General features: G+C 39.7%; 1 protein-coding gene across 12 annotated transcripts in view; it reads right to left on the bottom strand.

The window, feature by feature from the left end:
• The window catches only part of CSNK1G1 (casein kinase 1 gamma 1), a 174,780-nt gene that overhangs the window by 37,696 nt on the left and 116,258 nt on the right, over positions 1-20,826 (bottom strand). For 8 of the 12 annotated variants that reach the window (XR_008417065.1, XM_053888967.1, XM_053888971.1 and 5 more), the window contains exons 5-9: positions 10,883-11,034; positions 9,311-9,545; positions 3,499-3,584; positions 1,333-1,417; positions 930-1,078 (exon numbers count right to left, since the gene is read on the bottom strand). Coding sequence is in view for 11 of the 12 variants with exons in the window: in XM_053888967.1 (XP_053744942.1) it covers positions 930-1,078; positions 1,333-1,417; positions 3,499-3,584; positions 9,311-9,545; positions 10,883-11,034 (707 nt within the window). In the remaining variant the exon portion in view is untranslated. The remainder of the gene's footprint in view (positions 1-929; positions 1,079-1,332; positions 1,418-3,498; positions 3,585-9,310; positions 9,546-10,882; positions 11,035-20,826) is intronic. The other 4 variants (XM_053888968.1, XM_053888965.1, XM_053888970.1 and 1 more) reach the window with 1 other exon arrangement.

Raw genomic sequence — 20,826 nt, 5'->3', positions numbered from 1 at the left:
TCACTTTGCTTATCTGCAAAAGGGAGGCCACCTGGTCCTCAATAGCTCATTAGAGAGCAGCTTACCTTGGAAAATAAGAAAACATCCTACAGTGATGTGTTAGCTTGCTCTCAGGTACTGTGAACTCCTGGCCAGAAGAACTAATTCAAAAGTTTTTCATGATGGGTGCCTGGGTGGGTCAATCCATTAGGCATCCAATTCTTGGTTTTGATGCAGGTTATGATCTCATGGTTTGTGAGTTTAAGCCCCGAGTTGGGTTCCACACAGACAGTGCAGGGCCTGCTTTGGATTTTCTCTCCTTCTCTCTTGGCCCTTCCCCTGCTCATACTCCATCTCTCTCTCACATAAATAAATTAAAAATAAATAGATAAATAAACAGGGACGCGTGGGTGGCTCAGTCGGTTAAGCATCCAACTTCGGCTCAGGTCATGATCTGGCGGTTCATGAGCTCGAGTCCCATGTCAGGTTCTGTGCTGACAGCTCAGAGCCTGGAGCCTGTTTCAGATTCTGTGTCTCCCTCTCTCTCTCCCCATCCCTCGCTCATGCTCAAAAATAAATAAAATTTAACAAAAAAATTTTTTAATAAAATGAATAATAAAAAAAAATTTCTTATGGTGCTGGGTTCCACTTCTACAGAAGCAGGACCAGCTTACGTAGCACCAGCTTCTGGATCATTCAAGCAAAAGTTCTTCTTAAGAACTGGCTTAAGTTCTGGTATCTTAGGCCATACTGTTCATAATCTTAAAAACATATAAAGGAGTTGCTCCTGCTTTCTAACTCTGGTAATTGTAACCTATGGCATCACCCTGAAAAGGCTGGCATACGTAAGGTCTACAGTCAAAGGAATGTTTTTTCCATAGATTTAAGCAGAAAGTCTGGCAAGCGAGGTAGTGCTGGTCTGAAGTGATGAGGTAAAACAGCATACTTACAATAGGTCTCCCGACCCAATCGTAGGCATAGTCAAAGGTGTAGCCTTTCCTTTCAAAGAGGTCTGTGAAGAGGGTCCGTAAATACTCATAGTCAGGTTTTTCAAAGAAGTCTAATCGCCTGACATAGCGCAGGTACGTTGCCATCTCTTCTGTAGGAAAGAGGTGAAAGGCCATGCTCATGAACTGAATGCTTCCTATGGTGAGAAGCTCTGAGCCAAGTCAGGAATATTGGTGTTTTCCTTATGACCCAAATGAAAGTGATAAAACCTGTCTTGGTCTAAATGACAATAAAAGGAAATGTGAATTTTCTAGAGAGCGCCCTTATCTAGAGACACCAAGTCATTGTCTCTACCTACTTCAAAGTTTTAGTCACAATGGCTGGAATGTCCTTCTAGCATCCTACCTGGAAAGTTTTCACAGAGAGCTTCAATGGGAGTATTCCTTTTGGTGTCACCAATTTTCTGATATCTCTCTTTTAATGTATCAGCCTGTAGAGCAAAGGGAGAAAGTTATTTGGAAACAGGTACCAAGTATGGGAGGTCCAATATGTCTGGGGATGCAATGGTTGCTTCACTCAAACTGGCAGAAATTGCTAGGCTCAATATTCTTTCTAATAAATAAGAAATGTAACAGAGATGATGTATTTAACGTCTGCTCTGTTCTGGAAGGTTTTATTTGCAAATATATTTAGTAGTCTCAGATAAACACCATCAAATGTAATGAGATGAGTGGTTAGGAAAAGGAAATAAAAATATCATACAGCAGTTATTTTCAAAACTGCAGAAGCTTAGTAATCTCCCATGACCACTGGGGTTCAAAAGTGATTCAGCCTTCTCCTTCTTAGATCAGTTCTATTATAAGATTAAAAATATTGCTAATCTAAGTGAGGGGGCAGACAGATGGCTCCACAGAATATTTACTGTGAATCTGAATAGGGAAAAAAAAAAAAAAAGAATAAGTAGTAGAAGAAAATGCCTTTCCACAACGTGCTTCCAGAGGGAAAAGTGTTACCTATGATAGAGGCATGGCTAACAGGCTAACAGGTAGGTTTCATATATGTCAGCAGCTCAAAGCAAACCAAGTTTGTTCAGGATTATAGACAGAAGGCTCCTGGAGCTTGGACCAACAGTGTAGCCTCAAGGGATTCTTGTGAGGCTCTCCCTAGCTGCTGCACCCAGTTTTAAGCAATAGTGTTCTATAGTAAGTTGGAGAGGGCTGCCTGGGAGGCTCAGTCGGTTGAGAGTCCGACTCTTGATTTCAGCTCAGGTCATGATTCCAAGGTCGTGAGATTGAGCCTTGGTTCTCTCTCTCTCTCTCCCTCTGCCTCTCTCCCATGCTTGCATGCCTGCATTCCCTCTAAAATAAAAACATAAAAAGAAAAGAAAAGAAAAGAAAGAAAAGAAAAGAAAAGAAAAGAAAAGAAAAGAAAAGAAAGTTGGAGAAATTTTAGATCTATAACTGACACTAAAATGATTCATAGACTGTGAGTGAGTTTCAATTAATACACAAATGTATTGCTTGGCTATGTAATGAGTAAATAGAATATGAAACTCTATCTGACAGCTATCTATACCAATGAAAAGATACATATGACTAGGAGAAGACTAGGAAGTGTTAGGAGGAGAATTTAAGGGGAAAGAAATAAAATCTTCCCAAAGGGAAGGGGCAGAAGCTTTACTTTTCAGGACAACGGTCTAGAAAGCCCAGGAAATGAATCATTCTGCCCTTCTGGAGGGAGAAAGGGAGGGGGCCAAGGGGTGTGTAAGTACCTAAATCTATTGATTAAGTTTCTTTCCATACTAACATGTTGAAATAAATCACAACTCAAAAATATACCTCACATTTAACTATCTAAAATGGGACTTAAAATGGGTTAGAAGCTCACCATTTCCTAGTCTAACCAGCCAGAGGCACAGAATAATTACAGTGGTTAAAATTATTATCAGTAGTTAACTCTGACACAAATACACTGTACCGATACCTAAGGAAGGCTATTTAAACTACATATTTCATGAGGAATGGCTATTGTCTGCATAGGCATTTATTGAATAAAACACATGAACAGCAATGTTAAACCTGGATTTTTATTTTAGTTCAGGTGGATCCTTAGCCTCGATAGGATGAATAAATATTTTCCAGTTCTCCTTAGGGGCACACCCAGCTCTGTTGGCCTTGCTGGTAAAATGTGTAGCAGCTGCTGTCATCAATTTGTTCCAGAAATTCCCCAGTACACTGGGAACACTCTTCCTGCTACATAATGGTAGTGGAGGAGGAAAGTGACACAGAGAAAAGCAGCAGTGCCAAGGCTGGGAGGGAACAAGGGAAGAGACTGTGGAAAACCCTAAAACAAGGAAGAAGGATTCACAAGGGGAAGAAGACAAATGTGAGCAAAACAGAGCTCCCAAAGCCCAGGGAAGCATCTACAGTATAGACAATATAACCAGCCCCTGCTTTTCATCTCTGCAGCCAATCTTCCCAATTGTGCTTCTTGCAGACGTCAAGTCAGCAACCCCTTCATTAACAACTGAGTATTGAAACAAAGCCCTCCACTGAGCACTTTCAAGGATACCTTGAGTCCTTGCCAGGGTAGGCTGCCTCGAAGGAAATACATGAACATATGGCCCAGGGCTTCCAAATCATCCCGCCGGCTTTGCTCTAAAAGGGAAGACAGATCACACATTATGTTTGCAGTTATTAAAGCAGAAAGGGGTTCAAAACCAAGTAATCCCTTCAGAAACCCTTCTGCTCTGGAAAGACGCTGCTTACTAATTCTTTGTATATCTAAACCAGGGATAGTATTTCAGATCAAAACCAAAAAATACTGTGTGCTTCCTTTGCCTAGAGCTGTCACTGGCAAGTAAATATCAAGTGAAAAGAGCAAATCCTAAACTGAAACCAAATCTAAATCACTAAATGGTGAGTAGCCGCCCCTCGGTCACTGCTGTCACCTTCCTGAAAGTAAGATAATTTAAATGAAATGTTATTTCCGGTATATGGACTACAGTTACCCTTTGGGTTACCATGATGGAAAGTGAGAAGATAAAGCAGCTAAAACTTTTAAATGGTCCATCCTAATGGCCAGGTCCGCAAAGACACAAGCTGTGGAATGCCTAGCATACATGTCTAGTGCTCTTAATTCATCATAAAAATTAACACTTAAAATATAGTTTGACATAAACAAACATCAATGTATCATCTCTCAGCTCCATGCCATTTATACCATGTTCCATAGCTACCTTAAGAAATATTTAAAATTTGGGGCACCTGGTTGGGTCAGTGAGTTAGGCATCTGACTTTGGCTCAGGTCATGATTTCACAGTTTGTGGGCTTGAGCCTTGCATCAAACTCTGTGCTGACAGCTCACAGCCTGGAGCCTGCTTCAGATTCTGTGTGTGTTCTGTGTGTGTGTGTGCGCGCGCGCATGCGCGCGCCCCTCCCCTGTAATTTATCACTAAGGTGCCCTATATGGAAAAATAAAACAGGATCCCCGCATTCTGGGAGCTTATCAGGCAAAACAAATTGCTAGGTTTTAGTTTCTTTCATTTGGGAAGACTAAGATAGTAAAAAACTAAAGAATAGATAATAAAAAATACTGTAATTTCATCTCAAAAAACGTCCTTATATATTCTTGGGTTGTCAGACTGAATGTAAGTAGTACATGCCTCTATTCCTAATTTGCCAAGTATGGCTCATCCCAGATATCTTATGTGTTTATTTCTCAGAATCAGGTTGAGGGCTTTATCAAGAGAAGTTAAAAAGACAAGACTAAGGGGCTACTCTAAACTTGATTGTGCTTTCTTTGTGCAAAAAGTAAAACCTACGAGGGAAGCAGGGAGGAGAGCTACTCAGCTCAAAATGCAGAAGTACAACATGTTTAATGGCTGCCTTCAATTATGGGAAAATGTGCACGACAAAGAGTGAATAGAACTCTACAGGGTGGATCAGGAAAGAAAAGGCAACTTGGTAAGTTTCAGTTTGAAAACGGTTTTTGGCAAGGTGGTCACTAATGCGAAAAAGAGGCACCCTGACAAGAGAGATAAATAACATAAAATTGAGTGGATGCACATCAATTGAAATAATCTTAAAAAGAATGAAGTAAAATGGAAAGACCAACAGAAGCTTTTGTCTACACAGCTTGCCTGGGGTTTGCCACCAAATTTTATATATAATTGAAAACATAAAGGCATTAGACTGGAAGAGTTTGTTAATAGGACCTAAATACACACAAATAAAAAAGAAAGAACAAGCAGGGTGAGTTGAGGCCTCTCATAAAGCAGGGCAGACAAAGAAACCACACCCTGCAGTTTCTCACACTGTATCACACCTACACATTGCCTTTCCACTTTTATATCCACTTCCTGTAAGAAGAGGCCCCCTGGTAATAAAAATTCACTGGACAGTTGCACTTTTGTTGGTTGAGCACTAGAGGGCAAACCTCTCCACATTTTCAATAATGATTAATCCTGAAAACCGCCCAACTTCTCTCCACAGCAAAGCCCATTATAAAATGAGTACTTTTTAAATAAACACACACACACACACACACACACACACACACACACACACACACACACACACAAACAAAAACACATGTAAACCCACTAGAATAACTAATAAAGTGATTTTCCAACTAATGAGCACCATGAAAAATAGTTGTGGAATATGGCATAATAGGAAAAATAATGGCTCCCGAATTAGGTTATCTAGCTGTTGGCCCATTCTTTCCATTCATTCGATCCATGTGAAATTCAGCATGGCCAAGTCACCTATTTTGGGCTGCAGTCCCCTCACCTGAAAATAAAGTGGTTGGGGTGACTGCGTGGCTCAGTTGGTTAAGCATCAGACTCCTGATTTCGGCTCAGGTAATGATGTCTGGGTTTGTGTCAAGCCCACTGTGCAGTGGGAAACCTATGGGATTCTCTCCCCTCTCTCTCTGCTCCTCTCCTGCTAGCTCACGCACGCGCACTCTCTTTCTCTCTCTCTCAAAATAAACAAGAAAAGAAAGTTGGCTGATATAGATAATTTGAAAAGTCATTTTCCAGTTCTAAAATTCTAAAGTAATTAATCTATGATAATTTAACCCATTAGTAATTAATCTATGATAACTTAATCCTTTCAAAAAAGTGAAAACCAGAGTCATGCTTTATTTGTGTACTTCTCTGAAAACCGTATTCATTTAGTTCAGAATTTCCACATGCTCTCATTTTTTTCATGAAGGGTATTTTCCTTTTCAAAGAAGAAAGGTTTCAATACAAGTGGGACAAGTAGGACACAGAATTCTTTCACACCATAAAGGCCTGCCTTCAACCATTCAGAAAGACATGCTTGGTTTACATGTATCACTCCTCTGATTTTAGGTCAAATATATTTTGCTGGAGGAAAGGGTCTAGATGACCCAGTGTTCTTACCCTAACTTCAGTCGTTAAGAATACAAAGTGGCTAATCTGATATGGTCAGGTTTAGGAGGCTTCTTCCCTTGTTCTCCCTTACAAAACAGGCAATTCTCCCCAAGTCATTTGAAGATGCACTTCCCTTTTTCTTCATTACAACATAAAGAATGCTACACATTTAAAAACCAATATGGGGACATCTAGGTGGCATGGTCGGTTAAATGTTCCACTCTTGGGGCACCTAGGTGACTCAGTTGGTTAAGTGTCTGACTTCAGCTCAGGTCATGACCTCACAGTTCATGATTTCGAGCCCCATGTCAGGCTCCATGCTGACTGCTCAGAGCCTGGAGCCTGCTTCAGATTCTGTGTCTCCCTCTCTCTGCCCCTCCCCTGCTTGCACTCTCTCTCTTTCTCAAAAATAAATAAACATTTAAAAAATTAAAAAAAAAATAGTGTTCCATCCTTGATTTCAGTTTAGGTCATGATCTCACTGTTTGTGAGTTCGAGCCCCAAACAGGGCTCTGCACTGACAGTGCGGAGACTGCTTGGAATTCTCTCTCCCTTTCTCTGCCTCTCCCCTGCTTGCTTGCTCGCTCTCTCTCAAAATAAATAAATAGACAAAACAAAACAAAACAGTATGATTCAAGGTCCTATGGAATACCTCTCTGCTTTGAGACCCTGGCCAGAATTTAAAGGGCATATAATAACCATCTATATGTATTCTCTGTAATCTGGAAAGGGCAAAAATATGGGGATAGGTTCAATGTGACCCAAAAAACTCTAGAACTCAGGAATTTCAAGTTTGGAGATAAACTCAAAGTTCCAGCAGGAATGGCTACACCAGGAGATGAAAGAACCAGTATGACGATCTTATACACTTAAAATGTATTTTGCTGAATAAATAAATAACTACCATTTAGAGTCTTTGCTACTATGAGGCACTGTGCTAAATACTTTATATGTATTATCTCTCAGTATCCTATAGTATAATGTATTATTATCATACCCATTTCACAGATGAGATAACTGAGGCTGAGGAAAGGTTACTGAACCAAAATCATATAGATTTAAGGGCAACAGCCAGGGTTTGCAAACCTTTTTCTTAACCATTATCTGTACCTTATCTGTACATATTCTGTAAACCATTATCTGTACATAACACAGAGACCCATCTCTGTCTCTTCTTGCCTTTCCTGACAAGAATAATAAAATCAGAACATGGACTGCTGTGCCTAGGAAGCAGGAATTAGAACAACTTCTAGAGTCTGTCAGTTAAACCAAATAATCATGACTTTACTATTTACGACACAGTCTATCTAAGTAAAAAGGAAGCAAGTGGGGATATTGAACACTATGCAAGAGAACTATGTTACACATACTACCCATTCAACCCACAAACACATCCTTGTGAAATATTACTCTCGTTTTACAGATAAGTTTCAGGAAGATTAAGTAACCTGTCCAAAATGACACAGATAATAAGTGGCAGAAGCCCTTCTAGTCTAATTTTAAAGTATTACATTTAGTTAAGTGAGGATTTTCATACGTTTACTGAAAAAATCCTGATAGCATTCAGGATTTCTGTTCCAGTTGTATCACTTTGCAATATGATAGTTACTCTTCACTAACACATTCTAGAATCCTCATTTGAAAACCTAGGCAGTTTTGTCAATAAGGCAACTTTTTAGTCATTTAGTCTTTAAAATACTTGTTAGTGCACAACAATTCATTAATATTTAAACACCCAATATAATTAGTATGTCTAGGAGTATGGAACCTGATAATATTCTGTTCACATGTCTACTCTCAAGAGTGGTGTATTTTTTAAAAAATATTTATTTTTGAGAGAGAGAAAGAGAGAGAGAGAGGGAGACACAGAATGTGAGGCAGGCTCCAAGGTGTCAGCACGGAGCCTGATGCAAGGCTTGAACTCATGAACTGTGAGATCATTACCTGAGACGAAGTCAGATGTAACCAGCTGAGCCACCCAGGCGCCCCAAGAGTGATGAATTTCAAACATAGTTTTACAATCACTTTAGAATGTTTTCTTCATATGGAATCTTCCACAGAAGCCAAATATATAAAATAGATAAAAACGGAAGCTTTTCTGGAGAAGCTAGTGAGGGGCCCAGGGCCTATTTGGCTTTCCCACTGTTCCTTAGGCTTCTCTTACAAATATTCTCCCCTGAACTAGTTCCTCTAACAAGTAAGGCCTTCTGCCTTGATTGAGCTTTCACAAATTGTCTATCCTGAATGCAGTGTACAACTCCTCTATTTTCATTGAGTAAGACATAGGCTCTTCCTCAAAGAATTATTCATGGAATTATGCACAGTGAACAGAAGCCTAGCACATGTTTTAGTAACACATTCTTCCCCAGTTCAGATACCAATCAATCTGATGTCCTTTTCAGGACTGTCATACATGGAGTCATTCATTCATATGTAAACACCAAATTCATCATTAGACTTACTCAAATGCTATCATTTTAATACAACAATTCAAGTGCCCACACTGCTAAAAAACTAAGCATTTGGAAACATAGTATAAAGAATTAAATAGGGGTATCTGAGTAGCTCAGTTGGTTAAGCTTCTGTCTCTTGGTTTCAGCTCAAGTCATGATCTTATGGTTATGAGATTGAACCCTGCATAGGGCCCTGTGCACACAGCATGGATCCTGCTTGGGATTCTCTCTCTCTCCCTCTCTCTCTGCCCCTCCCCTGCTCGTGCACGCTCTCTCGCTTGCTCTGTCTCAAAATAAATAAACATTAAAAAAGTAAAGAATTTTACTTAAAGAAAAATCTTTAAGTTGTCAACAGGATACTTAGGAAAGTTACTAACTCACCATCTTAGTTTCTCAAGTATAAAAATCACTTGCCTTGTGAAGCAAGAAGAACCACAAGTTGTAATGCACAAAGGGGACAAAAGTATTATTGGAATAAAAAGTTATTTTAAGGACCCGCCCCTTTTCACTGAGCAGAAAATAAACACACCTTTGCCAAGATGCGTGTTGATAGACATGTATCTTGCAGTTCCAGTTAAACTTTTGTGCTCCCTATAAGGTATGTGTTTTTTGGTTTCAGGGTCAATGTATTCCTTGGCCAGTCCAAAGTCTATAATGTGTATAACATGCTCTTTCTTGTTGCCTTGTCGGCCAATCAGGAAATTCTCTGGCTTCACATCTCGGTAAATGAGATTCTTTGAGTGCACATATTCCATTCGAGAAAGCTAAAAGAGAATACACAATGATGAAAATACTCTGAAGAAGTTTACTGGGAAAAAACAAACAAACAAACATCCAAACATTTTCTTTTATCAGCCCAAGGTTTTAACTACTGAAAGTAAAACTCATTTCTTCTTCACCACCCAGTCACTTCACGCTTGTAAACCAGAAAAAATTCTGATACAAATACATACATAACAAGTATCAAGTTAAATGAAAGTGAGACAGCCAGTTCAGCTCATAATGTTACAATTTATAAATGATGAATAGAATTAGGTGTTTTTATGCTACGTCACAAAGCACACATTTGAGAGGCTCGATGTATCCCCAGCCAGGATTATCACAATACGTCGGCAACCTCTGAAGACAGGTGCCACTGTCACATTCACCTTCTGCCCACACCTTTGTATCCTCAGTCAGGCAGGCCTCCCCAACCTAGTACTTTCTGCTGCAAAAACATGGGAAGTGAGGTCCAGAGAAGTAAAGATTGCATTGATTTTACAGAGCTAATCAGCAGCAGAGGTAGAAGAGCAGTTTTTATGTGAAATTAAATATAGCCCCAAATAATAACCATAAAATTATTTCAAATTTCATTGTTTTATTTCTATCTACAGCATACAAAGGGAAGCCGAGGCATCTTAAGTTTGGACTCAAAAGCCAAGGTCAATTTTCTAACATTTCCAAGCTTTTACTGTAAAGTGGGTGAGACCACCACCATTTGAGACCAATAAAAGATGCATGAGCATCCTTCCTCTGAGAGGCTGACAGACTTCTCAAGGGAACTGTCTTAACTGCTTCTTGAACTGGCACTGCTGTGTAATTTGGCTGGAGCTGAGGGAGCTGTCTCTTCAGCTCTGCCAGTCTCTGTAAGAACCGGAGGCCAGAGAGCTAAGGCAGGTTCTTGGTCACACGATTTTGGAATCTGATTGTTAGGGCAGTGGGTTACGTGGCCAATCCCTTCCTGGCTGCAAGGGTGAGGGGAGAGGACCAAACTTTACAGCCATATGTTTAAAACCTATAAATAAAACATCAAGGAAATCACTTGCATTTGTACAATTTCACCTAATCATCCTCTTTCTCCCCAAACTAAATTATATGCTTCCACTTCAGTTGAGGGCAGGGTGTTGCTCCAAGGTGCAAATTCTTAAAATAGAGCGAACAGAAGACGCAGTATGTCTTCTCTAGGTTAACCCTTTTGGCCCAGCCTGCTTCCTAGAATGCCATCAAACCTCTGAGTGTGCACTCAATATGTGTCACGACATCTGGGAGAGCCCTAAAGGGGACACAGGAATGCAGCTGGGGGACCCACCTATCCTTTTGCAGAACAGCAATGCCAACTTACCAACTGGATGGCTATCATTAACACAGTCTTCAAAGTAAAAGTTCGGTCACAGAGGTCAAACAAGTCCTCCAAGCTAGGGCCAAGGAGCTCCAGCACCATGGCGTTGTATTTTCCACATGGTCCAAAGTAATACACCTGTGGAAGACCTTCACCTGCAAGCAGAGGAGAAATAGGGTGTAGAGTGGGGGACACAAAACCCAAAATGTGAGACAGCTGCATCAGCACTGGGTAGATATAAAGAAAGTACAATTTGTGAGATTACCATTTTCTCCCAGTCACTCCTGGAGAACCTAAACTGAGCACAGCAGCTTCAAAGCGAACTAGTAACACGTAGGAAAGGTGAGTCATCACCTAATAGCCTCAAACAAGCAGCTATTTAATACCAGAGTGACAAAGGTATTCCCACTGCTACGGAAGACAGCGAACGGTCCCTGATCCATTACTGGATCAGAGCATAAACTATTCTTCCCCAAGGAGGCCCAAAAGTACACTAGCACAGAAGGTTAAAAGACAGGTCACTGAGCTCACAGGCCAGCCTAACAGGCCTTGTTGCATTAGCTGTTTTCATCTGCGCTCTCTATGCTAACTGCCAAAGCCACGTGGAGCTGTTTGCAACTGCTGCCCCAAGGAGAACTCAGACTGAAAGGTTGAGGTCACAGAGGGTACAGCCTGGCTCTCTTCTCACAGGGAGTCTCTGTAGTTTCCTGTTTTCTATCAGCTGGGGCAAAGTCAACAGACAGCATTTGGTTACTGGTAAGTAATTCTGAAAGGAAAAGGAAAAATAAAAGACAAGGCTGGGCTTTCCCTAGATTTGAAATTCATAGCTCTAAGATGCTAAAATCTAGACACTTTCTCACCTAAGTGTCAACTTGTGAATGAATTTCTCCCTTAGAGCGTATTGTAAATATGAGGCATTCAGTAAACGTGTGTTAAATGGCACCATGTGAACAGTGGATATGAATGAGACTACAGAACATTTTTAAAAAATCTGGTCTCATAGAGCAGAAACACTTCCATCTCACACATTTATGTATACCATGTTCTGCAGCTATATATGCTACAGATTACTACTTGCTTCTGCCTACAAGTTCTTTTTTTTTTTTTTTTAAGTTTATTTATTTATTTTGAGAGAGAGAGCAGAAGCAACGAAGGGGCAGAAAGAAGGAGAGACAGAATCCCAAGCAGACTCCGTGCCACCCGGATGCGGGGCTCGAACTCACAAAGTGTGAGATCATGACCTAAACTGAGATCAAGAGTCGGACGCTTAACCGACTGGGCCACCCAAGCGCCCCTACAAGTTCTTTAGACAACAAAATCTCTCCTTCTCATTCTTTTTCTATGTATAGATAGGAGATAAGCAGAGGTGATTCTACCTGCTATAATCTGAATGTTTGTGTCTCCCCATCATCCTTAAATTCATATGTTGAAAACCTAATGCCCAATGTGATGGTTTTAAGAGGTGGGCCTTTGGGAAGTGATTACATCATGAGGGCAGAACTCTTATGAATGAGATTAGTGCCCTTGTAAAAGAGACTGTAGAGAGTTCCCTAGCCCCTTCCACCATGTGACGACACAGAACAAAGTCTGAAGAGGGTCTCCGCCAAAACCTGACCATGATGGCAACTAGATCTCTAGTCTGGAACTGTGAGAAATAAATTTCTGAGTTTATAAGCCACTCAGTCTACTGGTATTTTGTTACAGCAGCCCAAACAGACTAAGACAATATCTACTATTTAAACCTTTAACCCAAGATGCCCATCCTTGTCCCCAGGATAAATCTTGTCTATCTGGAGTTGGTGTGTTTCGTTGCTATGATATGTGTTTAACTGTTTCATGTGCTACTGGAGTCTACCTTGTTCCTCTAGGTACTAAGAAACTTGAGTGTTTTAGTATGCTCATCCCCAGCTTGTATCACCTAATACAGCATACTCTGCTCCTGTCAACTCCATAAATATCCACTGAATTGTCCTTGTGGTTGTTTTGATTCTATCTCCAAAAGAAATCAGATTTAATTTAAAGTGTCTTTTATCTCCCTGTTGTTCTGAACTCATTCTTCAGTTTCTTTAAAATATACAAAACCTAACAGCTGTTCCTAATGAATCCTGCTGAAAAATCCAAAGCAGAACACCATTGTAGAGGATTATTGCTTTTACTAATCAGACATATGGTAGATGGTAGTTTGGGGATCTTTCAAATTTAAATGCTATATAATAGTTCTGATGTCACTAAAATTTGATTTTCCTAATATAAATATTATATTCTTTTTTAAAAAAGTAGTACATTCTTCAAAACAGCTGTGGCAGATCTGTTAGTTACCTGTCTAGTATCCATTCTCTTCTTCTTCATAACAAAACTTCTAATTACTGCAAATAGCCACCGGCCTGGTTGTAACTTTCTAGCTTCCTTTGATAACAACTATGACTAGTGAGACAGAATCAGAAATTGTTGGATGAGGTAGTTCTAGAAAAGCTCTTTCATGGGAGCTGACTCAAGTTGGAGGTATGCCCCGCTTTGATGATGGCTTAGGCTCCAGAAGCCATCTAGAACCATCAGACACCTTGTGGATATCAGAAAGTGGCAAGAATCAGTGGAACAAAAAAGAAAAAAAAAAAAAACGTGAGTCCCTAATGGCTGTGAAGTAACCAATGTTGGATTTCCCTGCCCTTTTCTAATCGAAAAGAAAAATCAATCTCTATCTTCAGTAAACTGTTATCTGGACCTTTTTTCATGGTCAAATCTAATCATAATTAATAAACATATTATTCTTTTAGTTGGATAAATTGCAAATCTGGGCACAAAATCCTCCTTCTGAAGTATAAGTAAGCTAAAAGTAAGGTCTGCTTAGATATATAATACTGACATAATTCCCTAGGCTTGCTTCCGATACTTAAAGATCGGTTTAAATGAGACAAATGATCATCTTGTTCTTGACAATCTTTAGTAATAAATCCAGGCATCTCTTGTCAGAAATTTCCATGTTTACGAAGAAGTCACAAAAGCATTCTGGGTGATGTCTGTAATTTCTACCTATGAGTTCTATCACTCATAACTCCACCCATAAGGAATCTACTTCTCCTACAAAGATGTGAGGTATTCCTGTTGGCTGCATTATTGCTCCTTGTATGAAATACCCTGAGACCTCACCATATCTTGGGGCAGGCTTTGAATGCTCAGGACAATTTTAGATTATTAAGTAGCTTTGAAGTTTTCTCAAAGATGGGACTAGTCTAACATGCTACTGGAGAAAAGGCTCAAATCAGTCTTCGATCTAGTATTTGGTTCTGCTAGCAACCCTGAAAATTCCTTCATGTCTCTGCTTTTTCATCTGTAAAGAGGAGAGGTTTGGACTGGTTTCCTCTTAAAACTAAAATTCTGACAATAGCTAGGGTTTCCTTCTAGCTACCTTCCAGGTTTCTCTTTGTAAAGCCACAGAACCTATATGAATGAAAGCGTGGCTCCAGGTTATACAGAATATGTGTGGTTCAAATTACAAAGTAAGTTGAGAGTGGTAGTCAACCAGAAGTGTGTCTATTAGAAACAGCACCAAAAATTTTTAAAAACAGATGCAGTGACATCACTTCAAAACTACTAAACCAGAACTTTTGGTAGCAAATGTAAGCACAGTTCCGCAAATGATTCTGAAGTGCCACCTCAGCTGGAAAGAGGGTTACTGGAGGGGTTATGGGAAGGGGGATGGGCTTAACTGGTAAGGGGAATTAAGGAATCTACTCCTGAAATCATTGTTACACTATATGCTAATTTGGATATAAATTTTTAAAAAAAGCATTGCTATGTGTTATGACCAATATATTATTAGGACTCAGAAAACAGTCTCTTTCAGAAGTTCTTTCACATCAGAACATCTGGACTCAGTATCTTTTGACTGGAATCATTTTAAGGCTATTTAAAAGACTTGCCTGTTTAGTTTCTTAGGTATTACAGAAAATGTGCCAAATAGAAAAGTCTCTTTGGGAGACATAGCCATCATTTATTAGAACTATCTGTACAGAAAGATGCCCACGCAAGTTCCATTCTGTTCCTAGTTTTTCACATGACTGCCCATAAAGTGGCCAATGTTGGTGGTAAAAGATACAGACATAAGCCCACTTTGAAAGTCTGTGTCTTTGGTCAAAGATTAGCACACAGTAATGACTTATCCTGGGCTGCATTTAAATAAATATATCTATATCTATATCTATATCTATATCTATATCTATATCTATATAAAATTATATGAGACAGAATGTGAGCAGGGGTGAGGCTGAAGGAGAGGGAGAAAATCTTAAGCAGGTTCCATGCTCAGCATGGAGCCTGACCCCACAATTCTGGTATCATAACCTGAACTGAAATCTAGAGTTAGACGCTCACCAACTGAGCCAGCCAGGCACCCCTCCTGGGTTGCATTTAAGTAAGAAATTCTATATATTCTATTTCACTCTTCTGCAGAGCCACGTCGAATCCACTGTTTATGAAATTTTTAATCAATCAATATTATACTGTGAAGTCCTTTAATAAGATAGGGGATGAGGACACAGCCTTAAATGCAACAAAAGCTATACATGTGGTAAAACGGTACTTACTAGAAGTAATTATGAGGTAATGGGAATGAAGTGAGAGAGGTGGGCAAGGCAGCTATGCACTGAATTCTTTGATCCATGGTATTTCAGAAACTAAGGTAGTTTTATAACTTCTCATCTGCTCTGGAAATAAATCACTAATAAGATCTCCCTCCTAAATCAGTCAACTACATAAAAGCCCAGGAATTAAAGAAGTAAATCCTGAATACCTTTCTTCTGAGAAATTTCTAATAGGTTTCATTAGATGTCCTTTAGCCACAGGTTACACCTCTCTCTCTTTTTTTAATGTGTATTCATTTTTGAGAGAGAGAGCGCGTGTGCCCACACAAGTGGGGGAGGGGCAGAGAGGGGGCAGACAGAGGTTCTGAAGCAGGCTCTGGGCTGACAGCAGACAGTCCGATGTGGGGCTCAAACTCACAAACCGTGAGATCATGACCTAAGCCAAAGTCGGATGCTTAACCAACTGAGCCCCCAGGTGCTCCCCCAGGTTACATCTCTTATAAACCAAAACTGCAATGTTATATATACCCTGCACTTGTTATCTTGTATATTTTCGCAGGGTACTATGAAACAGCTTTCCCATCCATCAATAACATATTCTTATAAATCCTGCCAGACATGAGGCTCATACATACATCAAGTGGTACAGAACAGGAAGTGGGGTGGACACTACAGCTAATTTTCAGTCTGTCATAAATTTAACTTGGGTTAAACATACCAAATCAAGGATAATGGCTTCTTTATCATCCAAGCTGTTACCTAAAAATATTCCATAAAACATTATGAACAGTAACTACTCTAAGTAGAGATATTTTTAAATGCACCTCAGGCTGAGAACTGAAATAGAACCACCCTGAAGCTTTTGGTAATTTGATCACATTATTGCTTAATAATTAGCCTTTGATTCTTTTTGAAAAACTAAATTACCTAGCTATGAAGCAAGTTCAAATAAATCTCATACCTACATTAATATCTGGATGTAAAAAATAACACCTTAATATTTCTTTAAAAGATAAGTATATGTTGGGGATGACTGTCTTCTGAAGTTAGGGCCAGTGAAAACCTTTAAGGACATAATGACTTTGGTAATTCCCTTCTTTTGTTTATACAGTTTTATTTTTAATATTTAAAGAAAATAGGACAGCTCTCTTCAAAACTTAACTGTCCCATGGTAGTGCCTTCCAGCACAACTACTGAATGCTCCTTAGTGTCTCTGAGCCATCAAGGAATTACTATTCATACAGGGAAATACTGCATATGGGGAACGATCATCAGGATTAATGATAATATTAAACAAGTCCACTTAACAAGAAAGCAGAAAGAATAGGCAGATAAACAGGATGATATTCCATAGTTAGAAGTGAACAGGGAAAATAAAAGCATAGCCTTTAAAACTGAGAAAATAACTCTAGAAAAGCAATGCATTACAAAGATATGAAACAATACACGTATTTCTTTTTTTTTTTTCCATTTCTCGGACTCTGAAAAATGCCTCTTTATAATATGAACCAGTACACATATGACATCTACTCAAAATGCTGGCTTAATAAAAAAACAAACAAACCCAGCTAGACCCAGAATTAAGGAATCAGAATTAGTTTGTCCTATAATGAAAAATGTTTTACAATCATCTTGTTCACAGGCCTCTTGGGAACTTGACTATTGCTGGATATATGCTGCTAACATGAGATCAATTTGTATGTTGGGGAAGAGAAAGTGAGGAAAGGCAAGAGCAGACGAATAGTCTCACATTTCTGAGCCACAAAAAATTGAACTTTTAGAGTTTTTCTACCATATACACACAATTACCAAGGCCTTGAGCCACAAAGCATATTCAGAGTTTTATTTATCCAAAGGAGCCAGGAAAGAAAGCCTAAGGTAGGAGAAAAGATTTCTTCTCTATTAGTATCTGAGATAAAAACAATTTAAAAATGTGTTAGGTAGGGGTGGGAGAGCTCTTCTCCTTCCAAAAAGAATAATTCAGCTCAGAACTGGTAAAAATTTATGACTGGGTGGCTCAGTCAGTTAAGCATCTGACTTCGGCTCCGGTCATGATCCTGTGGTTCATGGGTTCGAGTCCTGCGTTAGGCTCTGTGCTGACAGCTTGGTGCCTGAAGCCTGCTCCGGATTCTGTGTCTCTCTCTGCCTTTCCCTCGCTTGTGTGCTGTCTCTGTCTCTGTCTCTCTTTCAAAAATAAGTATATAAACATAAAAAAAATTTTTTTTTTTAATTTACGGGATAAAAACCTAGTCCCTGAAAAATCTCTGCTCTCTTTAGTACTGCATGCATTCACAGTTTCTGTGCTTTAGTTATAGAGATAGAATATCTATTGAGTTTCAAAAGCTAAAAAGAGATACACAATTCTTAACACACACCTGAACAACAATAATAAAATGTCAAGAAAGTTCTAGCAAGCACTTAAAAGGAATGAAAGAAAAAAATGAGGTCACTCAAAGAACAGTGAACTCCTTGACAATCCTGCCCCACTCCCATTATACTTTCTTTGTCCATGTGTCTGTCTTCCCTACTAACAGAAGACTGAAGGCAGTGACTATTATGTGTTAATTATGTTTGTATGTCAGTGTCTAGCATGGGTCCAAGCGCCTGGTAGATAAGGTCAGGATAAGTACTAAATAAATAAGTAACAACTCAATGAAATGTCACTGAGAATCTGGAATGCACAATACCTACTTCAAAATGCTAAAACACACATATGTAAAGCAAAATAACTTAATCAGATTTTAAATGTGTGGTACATGCTAACACAGGTGATAGTAATGAGTAGTTCTTGTTTGAATTTCACAGGAATGATATTTAAAAAAATGTTCCGTTGGGCAAGTCGCTACTATGAAGATTCCACGTAACTCAGAGTTGTAATATTTCTACACTGACTTTCTTCTGTGTCTATTTTTCCATGATGGTTCTACACAGTCATCTGTAGTTTTACCTTGCTGTTCCACATGCAGGTGAACTATGTGGACCTATTCATTTTAGTTAACAGTACCAAAAGCTACACACAAACAAATGTAAATTTCTTCCCCTCTCTCAAAAAAGCAACTGCCCATCCAAATAGACCAAATGACCAACAAAATTAGTCATCTGAGTTGTCTAATGTGCAAAGGCAGTCTGAGGACATCTTCCTACCCTTTTCTTCTCTCTCCATTTATATATAGAGACAAATTCTTAACTTTGTTCCAGGCTAACCTGGAATTGCAGGGTCTTTTCTTTACATAAGTAGCCCTTTTCCATTTCACTTGGACCTCACAGTCGTCCTGTGAAGAAAACAAGAAAATACTAATAAACTCCATTTTACATATGAGATAGACACCCTGAGAGATGCTGTATGATCTGTCCTACATACGAGGCTACCCAAGTAATACAACCAGATCTCTCAACTCCAGATTCACCACTCTCTTCTTCAACGTTTATTTATTTTTGGGACAGAGAGAGACAGAGCATGAACGGGGGAGGGACAGAGAGAGAGGGAGACACAGAATCGGAAACAGGCTCCAGGCTCCGAGCCATCAGCCCAGAGCCTGACGCGGGGCTCGAACTCACGGACCGTGAGATCGTGACCTGGCTGAAGTCGGACGCTTAACCGACTGCGCCACCCAGGCGCCCCACCACTCTCTTCTTCCATTAAGCTGACTATATTCTCTGCCTCTGTTCTTCTTCCCTTTCATTCATGTGGTGGTCGAAGTTATTTTCTGTATTTCCTATCCTATCTCTTCCAAACCACATGCCTTTTTGGTTAACATTTAGTTTTTCTAGCAATTCTCTGTCACTCTTCTAGGATATAAATCCCCTGCTGTATTACACAAGCAGCTTCATCTGTCCTATTCATTCCCTGGGTTCCCATTATTTTTATATCAGCTCCATGAATACTATCTTTTCAGCTTTCCTATCATATGCCCATCTCTCTGCAGTTCTTGAGCTTTGTCAATTCCAGTCACCAGTACAGAATAAGGGTCACTTGGGGCATTATTTCTTAAATTATAAAAGTTAATATATACGCATTAAAAAAATCAAATATAATAACAAACCAAAAGCAGTACAGAAACATATGAAGAAAAAGTATTCACATACATAACAGACACATAATTAAGAATACTTTTCTGCAACTTCACTTTTAATTTAATCTTATATAGTAGACATTTTTTCTTGTCACCTCATGAATATACCTCATTTATTTATTTTTTTATTTATTTTTAAGTTTATTTTTGACAGAGACAGAGAGCAAGCATGAGCTGGGGAGGGGCAGAGAGAGAGAGGGAGACACAGAATCCGAAGCAGGCTCCAGGCTGTCAGCACAGAGCCTGATGCGGGGCTCGAACTCACAAACCATGAGATCATGACCTGGGCCGCAGTCGGACGCTTAACCGACTGAACCACCCAGGCGCCCCTATACCTCATTTATTTTAATAGCTACATAGTATCTGACCCTATGATATATCATATTTGCTTAAGTTTTCCTGCAGATGGACATTTCGGTTGTATATTATTTGTTATTAGAAATAGATATGATAGTGAACAGCTACTGCTTTTGCCTGGCCTGCATCCTCTTCCTCTAATAACATTTTACTCTTCTGGTGGGAAAGCACCATTTCTTTGATGTTATTTCATGTGGTTAAAGCAGGGTCAAGTCCTTTCCCATTGCCACCCCAAGGATATGACTCAAGCCAGGTTAATCAGAGTATTCTATTCCCCTGCCAGGAGGAATTGGGTCAAGGATGTGTGCTTGCTGGCACCTGGGTGGCTCAGTCGGTTAAGTGTCCGACCGGCTCAGGTCATGACCTCAGTTTGTGATTTCGAGCCCCATTTTGGGCTCTGTGCTGACAGCTCAGAGCCTGGAGCCTGCTTGGGATTCTGTGTCTCCCTCTCTCTCTCTGCTCACCCCCCACTTGCACTCTGTTTCTCTCTCTCTCAAAAATAAATAAACACTAAAAAAAATTAAATAATAAAAAAAAAGGATGTGTGGTTGACCCATGTCAGTACAGAGTCAACTCTAGGACTTTCGTAGAACTATAGAGAAGGAGGAACAATTCCTCCTCACCCCCTCCCTCACTGCTAAACTGGAAGGAGCTTAGCCTGAATGAAGCTGCCAGAGACTACCAAATGAAAATAGGGACTACCTATCTGAAACTCAAACACAGAAAAAGCAGAGCTGAGAGAAATGGAGACAGATAAATATGTCACATAAGCTGAAGCCAAGGACAGTGTTGGTCCTAAATCTGGCTGGCCCGCAGTGAGAATATTGCTGGATCTGTGAGCCAAGAAATTCTTCCCCTCTCCTCGCCCTCCCAAGTAAGCCTGAACTCTATCATCTGAAAATGAAAGAGTCTACACAAATATGCAGATAATATGGCA

The sequence above is a fragment of the Panthera pardus genome, unplaced genomic scaffold (assembly GCF_024362965.1).
Source record: "Panthera pardus isolate Hobbes unplaced genomic scaffold, ASM2436296v1 HiC_scaffold_24, whole genome shotgun sequence".
Taxonomy (NCBI): domain Eukaryota; kingdom Metazoa; phylum Chordata; class Mammalia; order Carnivora; family Felidae; genus Panthera; species Panthera pardus.
Note: the sequence above shows the minus strand (reverse complement) of the source record. Positions and strands in the feature narration are given on the sequence as shown.